At 35.4% G+C, this 18,208-nt stretch overlaps 1 protein-coding gene across 1 annotated transcript in view; it reads right to left on the bottom strand.

The window, feature by feature from the left end:
• LOC107564407 (polycomb protein SCMH1-like) overlaps nt 1-18,208 on the bottom strand; it is a 44,128-nt gene that overhangs the window by 13,255 nt on the left and 12,665 nt on the right. Inside the window, exons 2-13 of the mRNA XM_016249498.1 lie at nt 17,537-17,605; nt 17,384-17,460; nt 15,388-15,622; nt 13,721-13,809; nt 13,370-13,613; nt 6,938-7,236; nt 6,703-6,826; nt 4,970-5,173; nt 4,724-4,885; nt 3,436-3,564; nt 2,609-2,818; nt 1,139-1,302 (exon numbers count right to left, since the gene is read on the bottom strand). Of these exons, the coding sequence (XP_016104984.1) occupies nt 1,139-1,302; nt 2,609-2,818; nt 3,436-3,564; nt 4,724-4,885; nt 4,970-5,173; nt 6,703-6,826; nt 6,938-7,236; nt 13,370-13,613; nt 13,721-13,809; nt 15,388-15,622; nt 17,384-17,460; nt 17,537-17,567 (1,968 nt within the window). The 5' untranslated portion in view covers nt 17,568-17,605. The remainder of the gene's footprint in view (nt 1-1,138; nt 1,303-2,608; nt 2,819-3,435; nt 3,565-4,723; nt 4,886-4,969; nt 5,174-6,702; nt 6,827-6,937; nt 7,237-13,369; nt 13,614-13,720; nt 13,810-15,387; nt 15,623-17,383; nt 17,461-17,536; nt 17,606-18,208) is intronic.

Raw genomic sequence — 18,208 nt, 5'->3', positions numbered from 1 at the left:
TGTGAGAGTGTGTGTGTGTGTGTGTGTGTGTGTGTGTGTGTGGGAGTGTGTGAGCGTGTGTGAGTGTGTGTGTGTGTGTGAGTGAGTGAGTGAGTATGTGTGTCTGTGTGCGTGTGAGTGTGAGTGAGTGAGTGAGTGAGTGTGTGTGTGTGTGTGTGAATCTCGCCTGAGTCTAAACACAGACGACACATGTTCCCGCTCTCCCTCGTGCTGCGCTTGATTTACAGGCAGAGAAAAAGCGCAGAGAGCACGTGAAGTAGAGATGGGAAAATCGGATCATTTTACAGAATCATCTAAATGAACGAATCTTTTTCCGAGTCATTTCATTCTTTTCAGCAGAATATAATTAAAATGTTACATGTTAATAGCCAAATTCCACGACACGTCTACTAATGCGATGTTTCGAATAAGACTGTTAATGCAATGAACCTATAATGCAACCAAGGCCAGATGATGAGAAACAGAAACGATTGATTCATTGTTTCGGACGATGCAGTCTATTAGTTTCCGATCTGTATCGTTCGTTCTTTTGTCACGTCACATCCCCATAAACTAAAGCTATGCAGTCTGTACCGGAGACAGAACTGATTAGTTCATCTCTCGAGTCTTCGGGTTCGAGTTGTTCGTTCTTTTGTCACGTGCCCGCTTCCCGGCTCAGTATCTTACAACAAATACAAATTAGTAATAACTATACTGTTATTATACAGGTATCTTCGCTTTATCAGAGTGATCTTTCCTCATCATACTGATCAAGTTTAAAGCCTCTTTATTACCACATTATGCTAACCATCATGACAGAAATTTACAAATGTATAAATAGAAATAAAAAAGCTACAATTTGAGACCAGAAAAGCATCACATAACTGTAAGCGTGTTCCAGCACGTTTTAACAATACCGTGATAATACCGATAACCGTGATCATTTTTGGTCACAAATTTTCATACCGTTACATCCGTATGCGTTTGTAAGGAAGGTTGGGAATTATTAACTCATTTCTGTATCCAAAACTGCTGTCACGTCACATGACAAAAGAATGAACGAATCAAGACTCGAGAAGTGAACTGAACATTTCTACACGAACTGAACGAATCCCTCGCTCGTATTAAAGATGAGTTCAAATTGAACATCACTACTGACGTGTTTTCTGAAGAGCTCTGCGTGCGGAGCCAGTGCTGTTGGGTCTGCGTCCCGCACAAACTGCATCACTTCCTCTATGGACCAGGAAGACGGGCTCCTGCCGGGGATTCTGGGAAGGTCCGCCGCCGCTGCCGCCGTCTCGGGACCCGTGGTAGAGCTGGCGGCTGGAAAGAGAGAGAGATGCTAACGTGATTATACTAATGCGCTTTCTTTCTTCATTCTGCTGTCAGTCTCTGATGTTTCTCTCAGGTTTTCTGAGACGTGTATGTGAGCGTTACGGAGATGTGAGGAAGGTCTTAAAGGTGTCGTAACCTGAAAAACAAGACTTGCTCTTCTGAAATGGAGTTTGATGTACTACACCGTAGACTGAAACAGAATGTATTTTAATATAGTTATTTCTGTCAAAATTTTGATCCTAAAATGGTTTATATATTAAATAACCATGTGCTAATATCTATTTTGTATGATCCAGTGATTGAAATGCTTTACAAATGAAATAATTTAAAATGATTTATTTACCAAAAATAGATATACAAAATATGGCATGCAAATAAATATAAATAGTTTAAGAAGTATTTTTTTTGGAAAATGTGTGTGTATATATATATATATATATATATATATATATGTATATATTATCTATCTATCTATCTATCTATCTATCTATATATGTATAAATATAAATATATATATATATATTTTTTTTAAATGTGTGTGTATATATATATATATATATATATATATTATAGTGAATAAAGTGTATACTTATAATATTTATAATTATACTTATAATAAAGTACATACTTTTAATATTTATACTTTAATTTAAATACATGTATAATATTGAACGTAATATTGATATAAAAAAAATCTGAGCAGTATTTACCTGGTATTTAAGATAAAAACATAAAATATTAGCATGCACATAAATATATACTAAATATTTGTAATACTGAAATATTTTCCTCAATATTTCAATAATTTAACAACAAATCTTTGTGGTTTTCTGATGACAATAGTTGCATGATATGCCGTTAAAGAAATTACATATTTAATCTTTTTCTGTATTTTTTATGATTTAATTTGTTTCATAATTTCATTTATTTTTAGACTATTTTTTTTATTATTTACAATAAAAAAGCGAAAGATTCACAACATTTAAACTAGTAAAACAAAACGATAGTTCTGACTCTCAGTTCTAATGACAGCTGATTTGTAATTATAAGGGTCTGCGACGGGTTTATTATAGTTCACTGGAACTAAAACTTTATTTCAGCTTTATTTCTCATTTTCATAGTTAATTTACTAAATTGAAAATATAAATTGATAAAACTACAGACATTAAAAAATGACAAAAACACAATAAAATTACTAAAACTTGAACTGAAATTCAAATGAAAACAGAAAATGCTAAATGAAGACTAATTCAAATTCTGAATGTAATCTGATATTATCTCAGTGACGTCTCACCCTCCACTCGTCTGTGTGTCTGTGTGAGGGGGTTGGAGGCCTGTCTGCGTAGAGGCGGGCCGTTGCCATGGTAATACGGGCTGCTGGGTGGTGATTGGTACTCTGAGGTGCTTCTCAAGGTCTGTGGGCGGGGCGTCATGGAATTAGAGGCGGAGTCCATGAAGCGCTGCTCCTTCAGTAATCCATTCTGCTCTGCAGGAAGAGTCTCCGCTACACACACACACACACACACACACACAAACACACACACACACACACACATACACACACACATACACACATACATATACACACACACACACACACAAACACACACACACACACATACACAAACACACACATAACTCTTCATAATTCAGTACAAAATTCGGTCCCTCTTTATATTAGGTGGTCTTAACTACTATGTACTTACATTTGAAATTAATAATTTCGTACAATGCAGTTATTGTGTACATACATGTTTTTACAGTGTACTTGTATTTTACATCTGTAATTAATTTCTGTAATTACATTTATAATTACACTGTTGACCCATCCCTTACACCTTAACCCACCCTTAAACCTACCCAGACCACCAAACCTGTCCCTAACCGTACCCGTATCCCACCTCAATAGCAGCAGAAGTATTTTGCAATACAATATGAACACAATAAGTACATTGTACTTATTTTTTGATGTAAGGACATAGTAGTTAAGGCCACCTGAAATAAAGTCGGACTGAAATTCTTTTCATATTCCTTTAGAAATCGCACTGAACAAAACCGTTCTATTAGATAAACGACTTAAATAAATGCAGCATGCATCTCAAAAGTTAACGTTTGCTGTACCTTCTGATGGGTGTGTGTCTGTGTGCAGGAGTTTCGGGGAGAGAGGAGCGCAGTACGGCGGAGAGTCTCTGGAGATCCGCTTCACGCCTCTGTTCAGAGACGGACCGTCTGACAACATCTCCTCTTTAACTAAACAAAGCACACACAAAAATAACATCAAACTCCGTCATGTACTCGCTACTGTCCTCCCAAATCTGTATGACTGACTTCTGTGCAACACAAAAGAGTTTAGAAGATTGTCACCAGTGTTATTTTAGTATTATTTACACACCAGTTTAATAGTATTGTAATAGTATAGTATTCATATTTTCTGTTTTCATTTTAGTGTTAGTCATTTTATGTGCTTTTGTCATTTTATTCGTTTTTAGTTTTATTTACAATATATACTATTATAGTATTTATTAATATTTTGAATTGGCTTTTATTTTTATCTTTTCAGATTTCATTTTAATTTTAGTATTTTTATGTGCGTTGTAATTTTTCGTGCTTTTAGTATTATTTCTATAGTATTACATTTACATAGCTTTTAATTTTAATTTTATATTTTCAGTTTTCATTTTTATTTTTTTGATTTACATTTGAATGTTTTTGCCATTTTTATTTGTTTTTAGTATTCTTTTGATACAATTATGGTATTTATTCATATTTTGTATTAGTTTTTATTTTCAGTTTCATTTTAATTTGGTTTTAGTAGTTTTATATTTTTGTTTGCATATTTTTTTTGTAGTAATTTTGTGTCATTTTATTAGTTTTTAGTACTATTTATATACTATTATAGTATTTATTAATATTTTAAATTATCTTATTTTCATTATTTATTTTAGTTTTAGTAAATTATTTGCTTTTTTGTTTTATTCATTTTTAGTATCATTTATATACTATTATAGGATTTATTAATATTTCGATTTTTATTAGTTTAATTGTAATTAAATTGTAGTGTGTTGTAATCTTATTTAATTCATTTTATTTAGCAAATTTTATTTTATTAATATTTTGAAATGGCTATTGATATACAGTATTTTCAGTTTATATTTTCATTTTAGTTAATTTTTCGTTTTTCACCTTGTATTTTATTTAATATTTATATTCCTCTTCAAACGAGAATGATTTTTAATAGTTTTAGTCAACAATACATTAGTTAACATTTGGCCTAACAACTTAAGCAACTTGAAGGTGAGTAAATGAAGAAATTATTTTTTAGTTAATTATTCATAAACAAAATAAAGTGACATTTCACAGCATCAGAATACCAGACACTCTTGTGGCCAGTCTGAGCCCATAAATATACCTGATTTAGCGCGGTCGTAGGTGTTGTGTGGACTGAACGGTTGACTGCTGAACAGATTATCACACTGCAGGTGTCGACACACTCGCTCCAGGAAGCGCAACACAAACCCGGCGCTCGACGCTGATGGCAGCTTCACCAACCGCTTCCCGCCATCTGTTCGGACTAGAGAGACAAACCAGTACTTCATTATTGTGAGTGTTTTAAAATCATATCGAATCAGTTTTGTTGTTAAACACTCATCAGCACCTCTGACCACCTCTCCTCCACCTCCTTGGCTCAGCAGGCATCCCAGAAGCACTTTGGGCTGGTACGCACAGTCCAGGCAAGCCTGAACCGTCTGCTGCAGAACCAGATTCACCGCCTCCGGCCCGAAGTGATCCGGCAGTCTCTGAACCTGCTTACGGTCCAGATGTGGGCCGCAGTTCCCGTGTTTGTTCACATATACGCACACTGATGGAAACAGTCAGTACAGGCATGTGTAAACATTACTGAACAGAAACATTATGACCAAATGCATTCAAATGGATCTGAAAAGATTATTGTGGTTATCTAGTCTTATCATAGTGGTTACAGTCTGATTACTGCAGTTACTGTTTATAGTCTACTTATTGTAGTTATATAGTCTGATTACTGTAGTTATAATGTCTGATTATTGTGGTTATGTAGTCTGATCAAAGTGGTTATATAGTCTGATTACTGTAGTTATACTGTCTGATTATTATGGTTATCTAGTCTTATCATAGTGGCTATATAGTCTGATTACTGCAGTTACTGTATATAGTCTAATTATTATGGTTATGCAGTCTGATAATTGTGGTTATATAGTCTGATTTCTGCAGTTACTGTATATAGTCTACTTATGGTTATGCAGTCTGATAATTGTGATTATATAGTCTGATTACTGTAGTTATAATGTCTGATTATTGTGGTTATGTAGTCTGATCAAAGTGGTTATATAGTCTGATTACTGTAGTTATGTCTGTTTATTGTGGTTATTTAGCCTTATCATAGTGGCTATATAATCTGATTATTAAGGTCATATGGTCTGATAACTGTGGTTACATAGTCTGATTAATGTAGTTATAATGTCTGATTATTGTGGTTATCTAGTCTTATCATAGTGGCTATATAGTCTGATTATTAAGGTAATTTGGTCTGATAACCGTGGTTACATAGTCGGATTACTGCAGTTACTATATATATTCTACTTATTATGGTTATGCAGTCTGATAATTGGGGTTCTATTGCCTGATTACAGTAGTTAAAATGTCTGATTATTGTGGTTATGTAGTCTGATCAAAGTGGTTATATAGTCTGATTATATGGTCTGATAATTGCAGTTACATGATCTGATTACTGAAGTTACTGTACATAGTCTACTTTTTATGGTTATACAGCTTAATAATTGTGGTTATATAGTCTGACTACTGTAGTTATAATGTCTGATTATTGTGCTTATGTATTCTGTTCATAGTGGCTATATAGGCTGATTATTATGGCCATAGTCTGATAATTGTGGTTACAAAGTCTGATTACTGCAGTTGCTGTATATAGCCTACTTATTATGGTTATATGATAAATGTGGTTATATAGTCTGATTATTATTGTCATAGTCTGAATTAAATATAGTCTGATTATTGTGGTTATTTAGTCAGATAATATAATCTGATCATCGTGGCTATGTTATGTGAATATTGTGGTTATGTAGTCAGTTTACTTTAGGTATATTGTCTCATTTTGGTTATGTAGTCTGATTATTAGGTCCTATGGTCTGATAATTGTGGTTTTTGATTACTTAACTTTTACAGTCTTATTATGGTTACATAAACAGATTATTTACCTCTGGTAAAATCATCTGATCACTGTGGCTACGTAGTCTGATTATTGTGGTTATGTAGTCATATAGTGTTCAAGAAGTCAGACTGTCCTCTTTTGTGGCACACTAGCAGTTATATTTGTAAACAAGCTCATTTTATTACCAGTAGACACCACAGATGAGGGGGATCCCAGAGAGAGTCCATCGCTGGGCATCTGAGTCATGGGTACCCTGGAGTCTGAGCTGGCTGCTATAGACATGGCACTCTGGAGGAGTCTGGGCTTCCTCTGAGAAACAAAATCACTATCTGCTTAAGTATTTCACCAAATGACACCCTTCACAACCTTATCTAATGTGACAGTCCTTTATAAATCCACACAAATGTCCTTTAATGCTACCTTACTGCCCGGTTTAGGTCCCCTCTTCTTGTATGGACGCAGGGGATGCTGGGAAATGGGCGTGGTTTGGGGCATGGCTTCCCCTTGATCTTCTGTGTCCTGGGCTGCAGTGGAAGCGGCCAGGGCTTTCAGCAACGCGATGGTTTCGCTTTTTGGCCGCCGTCCCCTAATGCCCTTCCGCACAGGGAGTTGAGGAAGAGGAGTCGGCAGGCGGTAGGGAGACGGCATGGAGCGCCGGGGCGGTTTAGGGTTAGAGGAAGAGGATGAGGAAGGTGTAGGACCTGGTTTTGGAACGGTGACTGCAAAATGGGAAAAATAAAGGAAAATGTAAATAATAATAATAATAAAAAATGCTTATGTAGTCTGATCATAGCTGATATATACTCTGATTATTGTGGTTATGTAGTCTGATCATAGTAGTTATATAGATGATTATTGGTTACATAATCTGATTACTGCAGTTCCTATATATAGTCTAATTGTGGTTATATAGTCTAGATTACTGGAGTAACTATATATAGTCTACTTATGGTTATATAGTCTGATTATTGTGGTTATATAGTCTACTTACAGTTATGTGGTTTTATTATTGTGGTTATATAATCTGATTACTGCAGTAACTAAACATAGTCTACTTATTATGGTTATATAGTCTGATTACTAAAGTTACTATATATAGTCTACTTATGGTTATATAGTCTGATTAATGCAGTAACTATATATAGTCTACTAATGGTTATATAGTCTGATCATAGTGGCTATATAGTCTGATTATTGTGGTCGTATGGTCTGATAATTGTGGCTACTTATGGTTATATAGTCTGAATACTGCAGTTACTGTGTAAAGTCTACTTATGTTATACAGTCTAATTGTTGTAGTTATTTAGTCAGATAACTTGGCTATGTTGTCTGATTGTTGTGGTTATATTATGTCATTATTTTGGTTATGTAGTCTTGGTTAAGTAGTTTGGTTATGTATATTGGTAGATTATTGGGTCTTATGGTCTGATGATTTTGGTTTTATAGTCTGATTTCTAAAGTTCTACTGTATAGTTTATTTATGGTTATATAGACTGATTATTTTGGTAGATACACTGTGGCAGTATAATCTTATTGTCATGCCTCTGATTGCTTCATGAATCTGTCACAATGTGATGCATACAAAGAGGCTGTTATTGCATGTTTCTTTGATATTTATTGCTAGAAAACAGGACCTACGTCCCAAAATTTGTAACAAGTATTGCAAAAACTGCAAATAAAATACCTGCATTTAGAATGAATATAACGAATCTGTCACAATGTGATGCATACAAAGAGGCTGTTATTGCATGTTTCTTTGATATTTATTGCTAGAAAACAGGACCTACGTCCCAAATTTTTGTAACAAGTATTGCAAAAACTGCAAATAAAATACCTGCATTTAGAATGAATATAACATATTTAGAACAGCTCATATAATATTTAGTATGGCCTCCATTTGTTAAATAAACAGGAGCCCTATTTTGTAGCATATCTGTGGAAAGTGCGTGACCAAACACACACACACACTTCCATCTGAACACATCCTGTCCTTTAACGCACAGTGAGTGTGTCAGTGTGTGGCTGTGGATATGAGTATAAGTTTACCCTAAATAACTCCAGTATAATTCAATTAGAGGGCATGCGGGAGGAAAAAGAGTTTGCCAGAGATCTGACATGCTTGTACTCAAGCATATGGCAGCGATCACACAGACAGAGTTTTAACACGACCCACTACCCTACAGTACAGTACAACAAAAACATGGTAAAAAAAACATTATTAATGTAATCGATTGCTCTGGTAAAACCTGCATTTTCAGCATCGTTACTCCAGTCTTCAGTGTCACATGATCCAAGAAACATTTCTGATTATTATCAATGCTGAAAAACAGTTGTGCTGCCCAATATTTTTGTGGACACTGTGATACATTTCATTTTTCAGGATTCTTTGATGAATAGAAAACGGAAATCTTTTGTAACATTCTAAATGTCTTTACTGTCACTTTTGATCACTTTAATGCATCCTTGATGACTGACAGTATGATTTTTTAATATAATAAATTAGACACTTTGACATGTCCCACCTGAATGTCACAAAGCACAGAAAAGAATCCCACGCTCATTAAGACATTTCATGCAGTCTTCTATTTTCTAATTAGAATTCTAACTTAAGAGACTTCTAATTTAAGTGTGTTGGTCTGTCTGATGTGTGTGTCTCAGTTAAACGCATTTTTCTAGTCGTCGGTCTGTACTGTAAACACTCTCACCACTTTCCTCTCCGTCTGTCCCGTTTCTCTGGTTATTCTCTATCTTTTCTCACAGATGTGCGTGTCTACGTGTGCGATTTGTTTATTTTCACACAAACTCTCGAATCCCTCCTGACCCGCACGGCTCGCTCGCTAATTATCTCATTTACACATAATTACTTGGATGGGCTACAAAAAAACAAACAGCGCAGGTCATTCCATATGATCTAGATCCAAAACAAATCCTTTAAACAAATGTCAGTAATTCGCAACACAACATGCGGTGCGGAATTACAAACACTGCAACACGAGATCCGGAGGTTTGTATAATTTGGGGAAAATTTTCTGCAAACTCCAAATGAATTCCAGCTGCGGCCGAATGAACATTAATGGAAATGTGTATATCATCATCTAAGGCTCAGACTGACTCCATTTAAAACACCAGATCTGGATTCAATCCAAGCTAATTCATGACTTCAGTGTGTTTTATTTTACAGATCATTATAAAATCGTTCTGATTCTGGTCGGCCAAATAAAGCGTTTTCTGAAGACTGTCCTTACTTTCGCGATCCATTCTTGTTAGTATTAGAGTGAAATGTTCACCTTCAGTAGCAAAAATGACATTATGTATTGCACACAATATACTGTACGTGCTAACTAGATTGCCAGTATGCTATCCCAATCATCACATATATTTTTGGAGGGTCCACATGTGAAATTTAAAAGATTAAATACGGATCGCAAATCTGAAAACCCAGTCAAATGCATCAGTCTCGCTGTGAGAGCTTTACTCAATACCGCTAACTGTAGACGCAATTATGATAATTAATCATTCCTAATTAAATCATTAGAATTCAGCGTGAGATTGTTCACAACAGTGAAGGCGGGGTCATTGTGTGGGTTGTCATGACAACAGGAATGATTGACAGTTAAGCTGAACTTGTTATTGTTAACAAACTATTTAAAACACTTTTGTTAGTCGAAATACAGCTGAAAAAAATATAAATATATATATATATATATATGATGAAAAGTTTCAACTTAAATGAAAATGAGAAATGTTGAAGTTGGAAGTTAGAAAGGGATTGCTTTTAAAGATATTTGCTTTACATGCTCATTTGTAGTTACTTTAAAGTTTATTTTTATATATAATTTTATTTATTTTTTTGCCTAGAGTTTTACCAACTCTAATTTTTCAAAAATAAACAACAACATTTTTTAACATCTTGTTGCAACATTTGACAAAAATCAAGATTGAATATATTTGGTCAAAATCCCATGTTATAAAAGATTAAGTGCTAGACAATATTGGCTGATTATACAGCAATGCTGACCTTAAATGTAAAATGTTTGCCCTCTCTCTCTTCACCGTTCCCACATCTCAGACCTCAAATACATCAAATATTACCCTTCTAGACGTAGTTTTTGAAGTAAAGAGTAAAGAAAATACTATACAAAACTTACTGAAACAACCAGGGGTCAGTTGCATACTAGTTTGACCAACTAGCAGTTGCCAAGGTGTACAATGCAAATACAAATAACACCAGTCTACCTTTTCATAACTGAATTTGAAAAGTTAAGACCAGTCTTGAAGAAACAAAATTAGATGACTAACTTTTCAAGACTAGTCAGACTAACAGTTCTTTATTTACCCTTGTTAGATCACAAGTACGCTTGTAAGAAGGTGAGGAGTTTGCATCTACAGCCCTGTTTCCAACGCAGGAACTTTCCTCAGGAACTAGGGACTTTGGGCCGGTACTCGGTGTGTACCGAGTAAAAATGTGCCCCTTAGAAAGTCCCTGCTCACGAGGTAGTACTTTTTCAAAGGTCCGGAACTTTCGGGGGCGGGACTTGGGCTCTGAGCATGCTGATCGGTTGAGCTCATGCAGCATTGCATTTCAACCACCATTTATTCGCATAATTTTTTAAAAATATTACTGTTATTGTGTAATGAAATGTAGTTTTAAGAGTATTTCAGGCGAGAATGTAGATGCTTAAAAATCAAATCTGCGGTTTATTTATAAAGACAACGCCTATTTGAAAATGTGCTTTTCTGATTTCGGAGATGTGAGCTCAGTGCTCATGTTTCCAGACGAGAGCAGCCTCACCTCGGCTAGTCCTTCTGACATTTGCCGCTGTTCTCTGATGTCTCTGTAGTGGTTAAACATAAGATGTCATTCGTTTTGGGTAAATCTAACAGGTAATCTTTGGTCTTCTTTATTCTATTAATTTATTAATATGTTAAAATGAGCATGAAAAGAGGCGATACTGTTTGATATAATATTTAGTTTCATTGTAATGTATGTACGTTTTCTGAACTACATTTCTGCGGCTATTAATATATTTCGACGAAACCGAAAAGAGGCAGTGGTGTTTGATATCACATTTCGTCTTATTGTAAATACAGTGATGAAAATAGCAGTAGCCAAGGCAAGCTGACTGACGTTATCAAGTACGCTGCTGTTTGCAGAATTACCGGACTTGCGTCGTCCCGTCCGCGGGATGAGTCGAACTCGCGAGCTACCGAGGACGCAAGTCCGAAATTTGCGTACTTGGTATTGAGAAACGCACGCAGACCTACGTCACCAGACTATTTGCCTGTTCTTCACGGTAGGGTGCTTTCACACTTGCACTTTTGGGGCGCACACCGGTTCGATTGACGTTCGGTTCGTTTGGATGATGTGAACACAGTCTTCCGAACCCGGGTGCGCACCCGCGAACCGTACCCGAGTCCACTTAAAAAGGGTTGTCTGGTGTACGGTTCATGTGATCGCTGCTGATGTGAACACAATCGTACCAAATCGTAGAAATGAACTGCTATTAATAACGTATTGCTTGATAAAAAATGTGTGTCACTTTCCTGACGAGCGTGACTGGCTCGCTGCAAACAGAGAGCTGTATATCTCATTTCTGTTCGCCTTCAGAGTCTGCAGCTGCAGTACATTCGTAAGACAAGACGTAAGCGCCGTTATGTACCGAAGCTTTGTAAACAAAACGAACGGTTCAAAAACGTAAATATATAAAAGTGCAGAGAGCAATGTTATGCATTTGCCGCTTTCTCCTGCGCCGTCGTTACCAGTGTTGGGGGTAACGCATTACAAGTAACAAGAGTTACGTAATCAGATTACTTTTGTCAAGTAACTAGTAAAGTAACGCATTACTTTTTTAATTTTTAAAGAAAATATCTGAGTTACTTTTTCAAAAAAGTAATGCCAGTTACTTTGTTTTCCCATTTATTGACTGACAGCTCTCCTGTCCCCATATTGGGAGAAATCGGGAGTACAGAGGCGTTGTGTGCGCTGTGTGAACATGATGTAGTTCTAGACTAAATGTGAATGTGCATTAATTCATCCCACTCACAAAAAACAGATTTAGTATTCATCAAAATGAATTAATTTCAGAATATGACGCAAACCTGCAATAATTAAATATGTTAAATAACACAAATGTATCTAATCCCATTTTATTAACTAATGTCTTTGCTGCTGACCTTTGATGATCCAGTTCAACCATACTAATAAGCAAAAATAACTTTCGATAAACTAACAATTGTGCTTCGTTTTTTTTATTGCTGAAGAGTGTTTCTTCTCCTGCGTTCTACTGTACAGACGTGAGTTTACTTGTGCTTCAGCCTGAGGTTTATTCATTACACTTTTTGGTGTGGAAGGGCTTTTATATTTGCTATAAATAGAACTTCTTATATTAAAAACAATCAAGCCCTGCGTATATTTAAAAAGTAACGCGAAAGTAACGCAAAAGTAATATAACGCAGTACTTTCCATAAAAAGTAACTAAGTAACGTAATTAGTTACTTTTTTAGGGAGTAACGCAATATTGTAATGCATTACTTTTAAAAGTAACTTTCCCCAACACTGGTCGTTACTAAGCCACGGGGTAAACAGCTGCTGGCTTGATGACGCAAACGAACTGCGGTTCGGGTCCAAATTATATAATATGAACGCAGTCCAGCGGGGGCAGGGGGAGGGGGGAGCAAGGGGGAGCAATCGACCCAAGTGTGAAAGCACCCTAGATCGAGATGGAAAAGCAGACAGCAACAGGTCCAGGGGAAAAAAGTTCCTGGGACAAATTGTTCCAGGTAATTTTGGTGGAAAAGTGGCTTATGACAACTAATCTACAGCATTCGGTGATTTGTGCAGCGGTCACTCACTGCTGTTTCCGGGCGGCTGCAGGCTGTGTTTGGTGACGGTGCACCAGCCCACAGGGAACATGTCCCTGGAGTCATAGCGGCACCAGTAATCGAACGCCCCCCTCCAGCCGTCAAACATCACGAACACCTCTTCCCCCTTCACCTCGCCGATGGTGGCCGGACAGATCAGGTACGGGTTCTTCTTGTCCACGGCCTCCAGCTTCATGCCGGGCTTGAGGACGTTCTGGGGCGGCCGCAGCGGCTCCTGATAGAGTTACAGAGCGTCAGTGTCACCAAAACCTTTTAATGTGATTGCATGATGTGACTCTGTCATCCGTGTAAATGAATTCTCTCTCTGAAGAGGTCCAGCACCTTTTGAAACGCCGTGGCAGGTGCTATTTCCGCTCCATTAAGGGTCCTCAGGAGAAACATGGGCCACGACGAGGCGTTCATCCTGAATCCTGAGGAAACGAGGGAGAGAGACGCAATTATGATTCTGCTCGAATGTGAGCACCTTCATTCTGAACAACAGTCGAAGCAGAAGACGGGAAACCGGCAAAACAGGAAGCTCCTGGTCTCATTTCCTGCAACAGACTAATGTTGTAAAACTAAAAATACTAAAAAGAAAAACATACGGTAATTAAAAAAAATCGGTAATTAAAATAAAGTGTAAAAATCTAATGGAATACTAAAAAACTTAATTTTCATTTAGTTTAAGTTGAAGTACTAATATTACTGCACCTAAAACAGAAATGAAAATGAATAAAATCTAAATAGGCATATAAACAAAACAAAAAACTAAACATAAAAACATGAAAAAATTTAAAATATTAATAAACTCTAAGGTAGTAATAAAATACAAGTAATATTAATAAGTACTAATTAAAACAGGAAGGCAGGCGACATTAGAGAAAAGGATGTAATTTTCTTTGTCAGACCAGTGCTGTTATCGTTAACTAAAATGAAATATAAATACTGAAAAACATTTGTTACTTGAAATAAAATAAACATTATTAGCAATAAAATTGATATAATATAAAAGCTAATTATTTCAGTTAGTTGTAAAGGAAAACGTTCTAATTTTTGTTTGGTTTAAGATGAAGTGCTAAAATTTTAAATGGAGAAATAAAAAAAGACATTTAAAAAAACGAATAGAAAACGCTAAAATACACAGCAAAATTGCAAAAACTAACTAAAAATGTAAACTGAAATTAAAGTGAAGATGGAAAATGGGAGAATAAAAAAAGCTAATTCTTTCTTTTTTGTTTAGTTTAAGGTGATGTACTAAAATCACTAAAACTAAAATAAAACTAAACATTAAAAAAAACTGATAGAAATTTAAAAAAATGCAACAAAATTGCCAAAACGAACTACAATTAAAATGAACATGAAAACATGGAAATTTATTACAAAATATCAATAATACTACATAAGCAATAAAATAAATATTAATAAATACTTATTAAAAACAGGAAGCTGAAGACATTAGAGAAGAGGATATAATTTACGTTAATTGAAATAAAATATAAAAAACCTACACTTGTTTTATTTCAGTTGGTTGCAGAGGCAAAATTTCTCTTTATCGTTTAGTTTAACCTGAAGTACTAAGATTACTACAACAAAAACTGAAATAAATATGAATAAAAACGAAATAAACATACTTTAAAAAAAGAAATAGAAACGACTGAAACACAGCAAAATTACAAAAACGTTATCTAAAATGAAACTGAAAACCGAAAACATAAAAAAAGGTAATTCAAAATATAAAGACTGTGATAGTGTTATAATGATACTAAAGTAACACAGCATCAGACCTGTGGAGAAAGCAAAACTTGAAATCGCATCATATGACCCCTTTAAGTTAAAAATTAAAACGGACAGTCCCTCTGTAAAACAGCCTTATGGAAATAAGGCCACGTAGTCAAATCAGTCGCTATATTTGTCCACTTGTTTGTACAACTCATATTAAACATTAACTCTGCATTAGATGATTCATTCTTCTAGGATCGGCTGTGGAGAGGAAGTGACATCACTCGTACCCAGCGGCGGCTGCAGCATGTCTCCGTTCTTCTCGCAGGTTCCGATTGGCTGGATGTCGGCGGAGTCGACTAATCGCCAGAAGTCGTTGGTGCTGTCGCTGCCGTCCAGACGGAGGCGGAGCCTCGCGCCCATCAAGCCCATCACCGTGGCGATGCAGGTGGAGGTGGAGTTACGAGGGTCCCGGGCCTCCAGCTTCATTCCCACCTTGAAGTCGTTGGAGGGAGGAATCCGAGACTGCAGAACAAACACTCCGTATTAACATGCTATGAATTATTTTGATAGGTTTGCATTTGAATTATTATTTATTATAAAATAATAATCTGAAAAATATACACTACAAGTCAAAAGTTTTTGAACAGTAAGATCTTTAATGTTCTTCTTCTCACCAAGCCTGCATTTATTTGATCCAAAATACAGCAAAAGCAGTAATATAGTGAAATATTTTACTATTTAAAATAACTGCTTTCTATTTGAATATATTTTAAAATGTAATTTATTCCTATGATCAAAAAGCTGAATTTCCAGCATAACTATTCCAGTCTTCAGTGTCACATGATCCTTCAGAAATCAGTATAATATTCTCATTTGCTGCTCAAGAAACATTTATTAATATTATTATGTTGAAAACAGCCGAGTATGATTTTTTTCAAGTTTATTTGATGAATATAAAGTTCAGAAGAACAGCATTTATCTGAAATAGAAATCTTTTGTAACATTATAAACGTCTTTATCATCGCTTCTGATCAATTTAAAGCATCCGTGCTAAATAAAAGTATTAATTTAAAAAATATATAAATAAATAAAATATTAATATATATACAGTGGGGAAAATAATTATTTGATCTCCTAGTGATTTTGTAAGTTTGCCCACTTACAAAGAAATGAAGGGTCTATAATTTTTATGGTAGCTTTATTTTAACGGATAGAGAGAATATCATGCAAAAAATCCAGAAAAAAAAACACTGTTCAAAGGTTATAAATTGATTTGCATTTCAGTGAGTCAAATAAGTATTTGATCCCCAAGCAAAACTTGGTGGAGAAACTCTTGTTGGCAAGCACAGAGGTAAGACGTGTCTTGTAGTTGGTCACCAGGTTTGCACACATCTCAGGAGGGATTTTGTTCCACTCCTCTTTAAAGATTCTCTCTAAATCCTTAAGGTTTCTTGGCAACTCAAAATTTCAGCTCACTCCACAGATTTTCTATTGAATTAAGGTCTGGTGACTGGCTAGGCCACTACATGACCTTCATGTGCTTCTTTTTGAGCCACTCCTTTGTTGCCTTGGCGGTATTTTGGTCAAACTTACAAAATCAGCAGGGGATCAAATAATTATTTTCCCCACTGTATACTGACTCCAAGCTTTTGAATGGAATAGTGTGTATAATGTTACAAAAGCTTTTTATTTCAGATAAATGCTGATCTTTGGATCTTTCTATTCATAAAAGAATCCTGAAAAAAATGCACTCAACTATTTTAATATAATGATAATAATGATAATAATAATAATAATAAATGTTTCTTAAGCAGCAGATCAGCATATTAGAATGATTTCTGAAGATCATGTGACACTGAAGACTGGAGTAATGATGCTGAAAATACAGCTGTGCATCACAGAAATAAATTACATTTTAAAAATTAAATGTTATTTAAAATAGTACAAATATTTCACAATATTACTGCGTTTGCTGTAGTTTGGATCAAATAAATGCAGGCTCAGTGAACAGAAAATGTTTTAAAATCTTACTGTTCAAAAACTTTTGACTGGTAGTGTAAAAAAGCTAAAGTTTGCATATGTGGGTTTTTTTGAGTGTCATATTTGATCCATCAGGCTTTTATGACTCATATAGGCTGATATAGTGAGAATATGGAGGAAAGGGTTCATGTGATTTTTATTCACAGAACAAACTAAAATGTAAAACTGTTTAAAATGTAATTTTTTTTTTTTAAATGTTCTTTAAACATGGCCAAACCATCATTCCTCACCGAGACGACTCACCTGTCTGAAGCAGCTGGGAGGAGCGGGATCAGACGACGTCTCTTTCAAATACTCCTCCCATGAGAACGACTCCGTCACTGCAGCGGAGAAACACACCGATGCTTCACAAACTCAAGACGATCGCATGCAGCACTTAAAGTTCAGAGTCTTTACCTTTGACTGGTCCAGGACCTGTGAGAGACATGCTCCGGCCCGCTTTATCCTTCTTACCGTCTTTGTGATCTGCAAAAGAGAAATGAATTATGAAGTACGTCAAATTCAAGGCTTGAATCTCATGTACAGCATTTCTGATCACAAAGTTCAGCTGAAGAAAGAAAGTCATAGAGGTTTGTAAATGAGGAATGCATTGTTATTTCTGGGTGACGTTAACAGTGTTACAAGTTACAGGTAACGCAAGTTATGTAATCAGATTACTATTTTTAAGTAACTAGTACAGTAAGGCATTACATGATCTTACTGTAGTTCCAGACTAAATATGAACATGTATTTACTCATCTCTCCTGCACAAAAACAGATTCAGTATTCCTCAAAATGAATAAAAAATCGAATGCAAACTTAGAATATGACTAGGGTTAATTCCAATTACAGAATTGGATACTCAAGTTCATAAATCTAAGCGGCCATGCATTATTTTTTTTTCCTTTTTGTTGTCTCGTTATAACGACTTATTTTCTCATTATATCGACATAACGAGAGTTGTTTTCTCGTTATAACGACTTAATTTTCTCGTTATATCGACATAACGAGAGTTGTTTTCTCGCTATAACGACTTATTTTCTCGTTATATCGACATAACGAGAGTTGTTTTCTCGTTATAACGACTTA

This window comes from Sinocyclocheilus grahami, unplaced genomic scaffold, assembly GCF_001515645.1.
Source record: "Sinocyclocheilus grahami isolate Dianchi unplaced genomic scaffold, SAMN03320097.WGS_v1.1 scaffold932.1, whole genome shotgun sequence".
In the NCBI taxonomy this organism is placed as follows: domain Eukaryota; kingdom Metazoa; phylum Chordata; class Actinopteri; order Cypriniformes; family Cyprinidae; genus Sinocyclocheilus; species Sinocyclocheilus grahami.
Note: the sequence above shows the minus strand (reverse complement) of the source record. Positions and strands in the feature narration are given on the sequence as shown.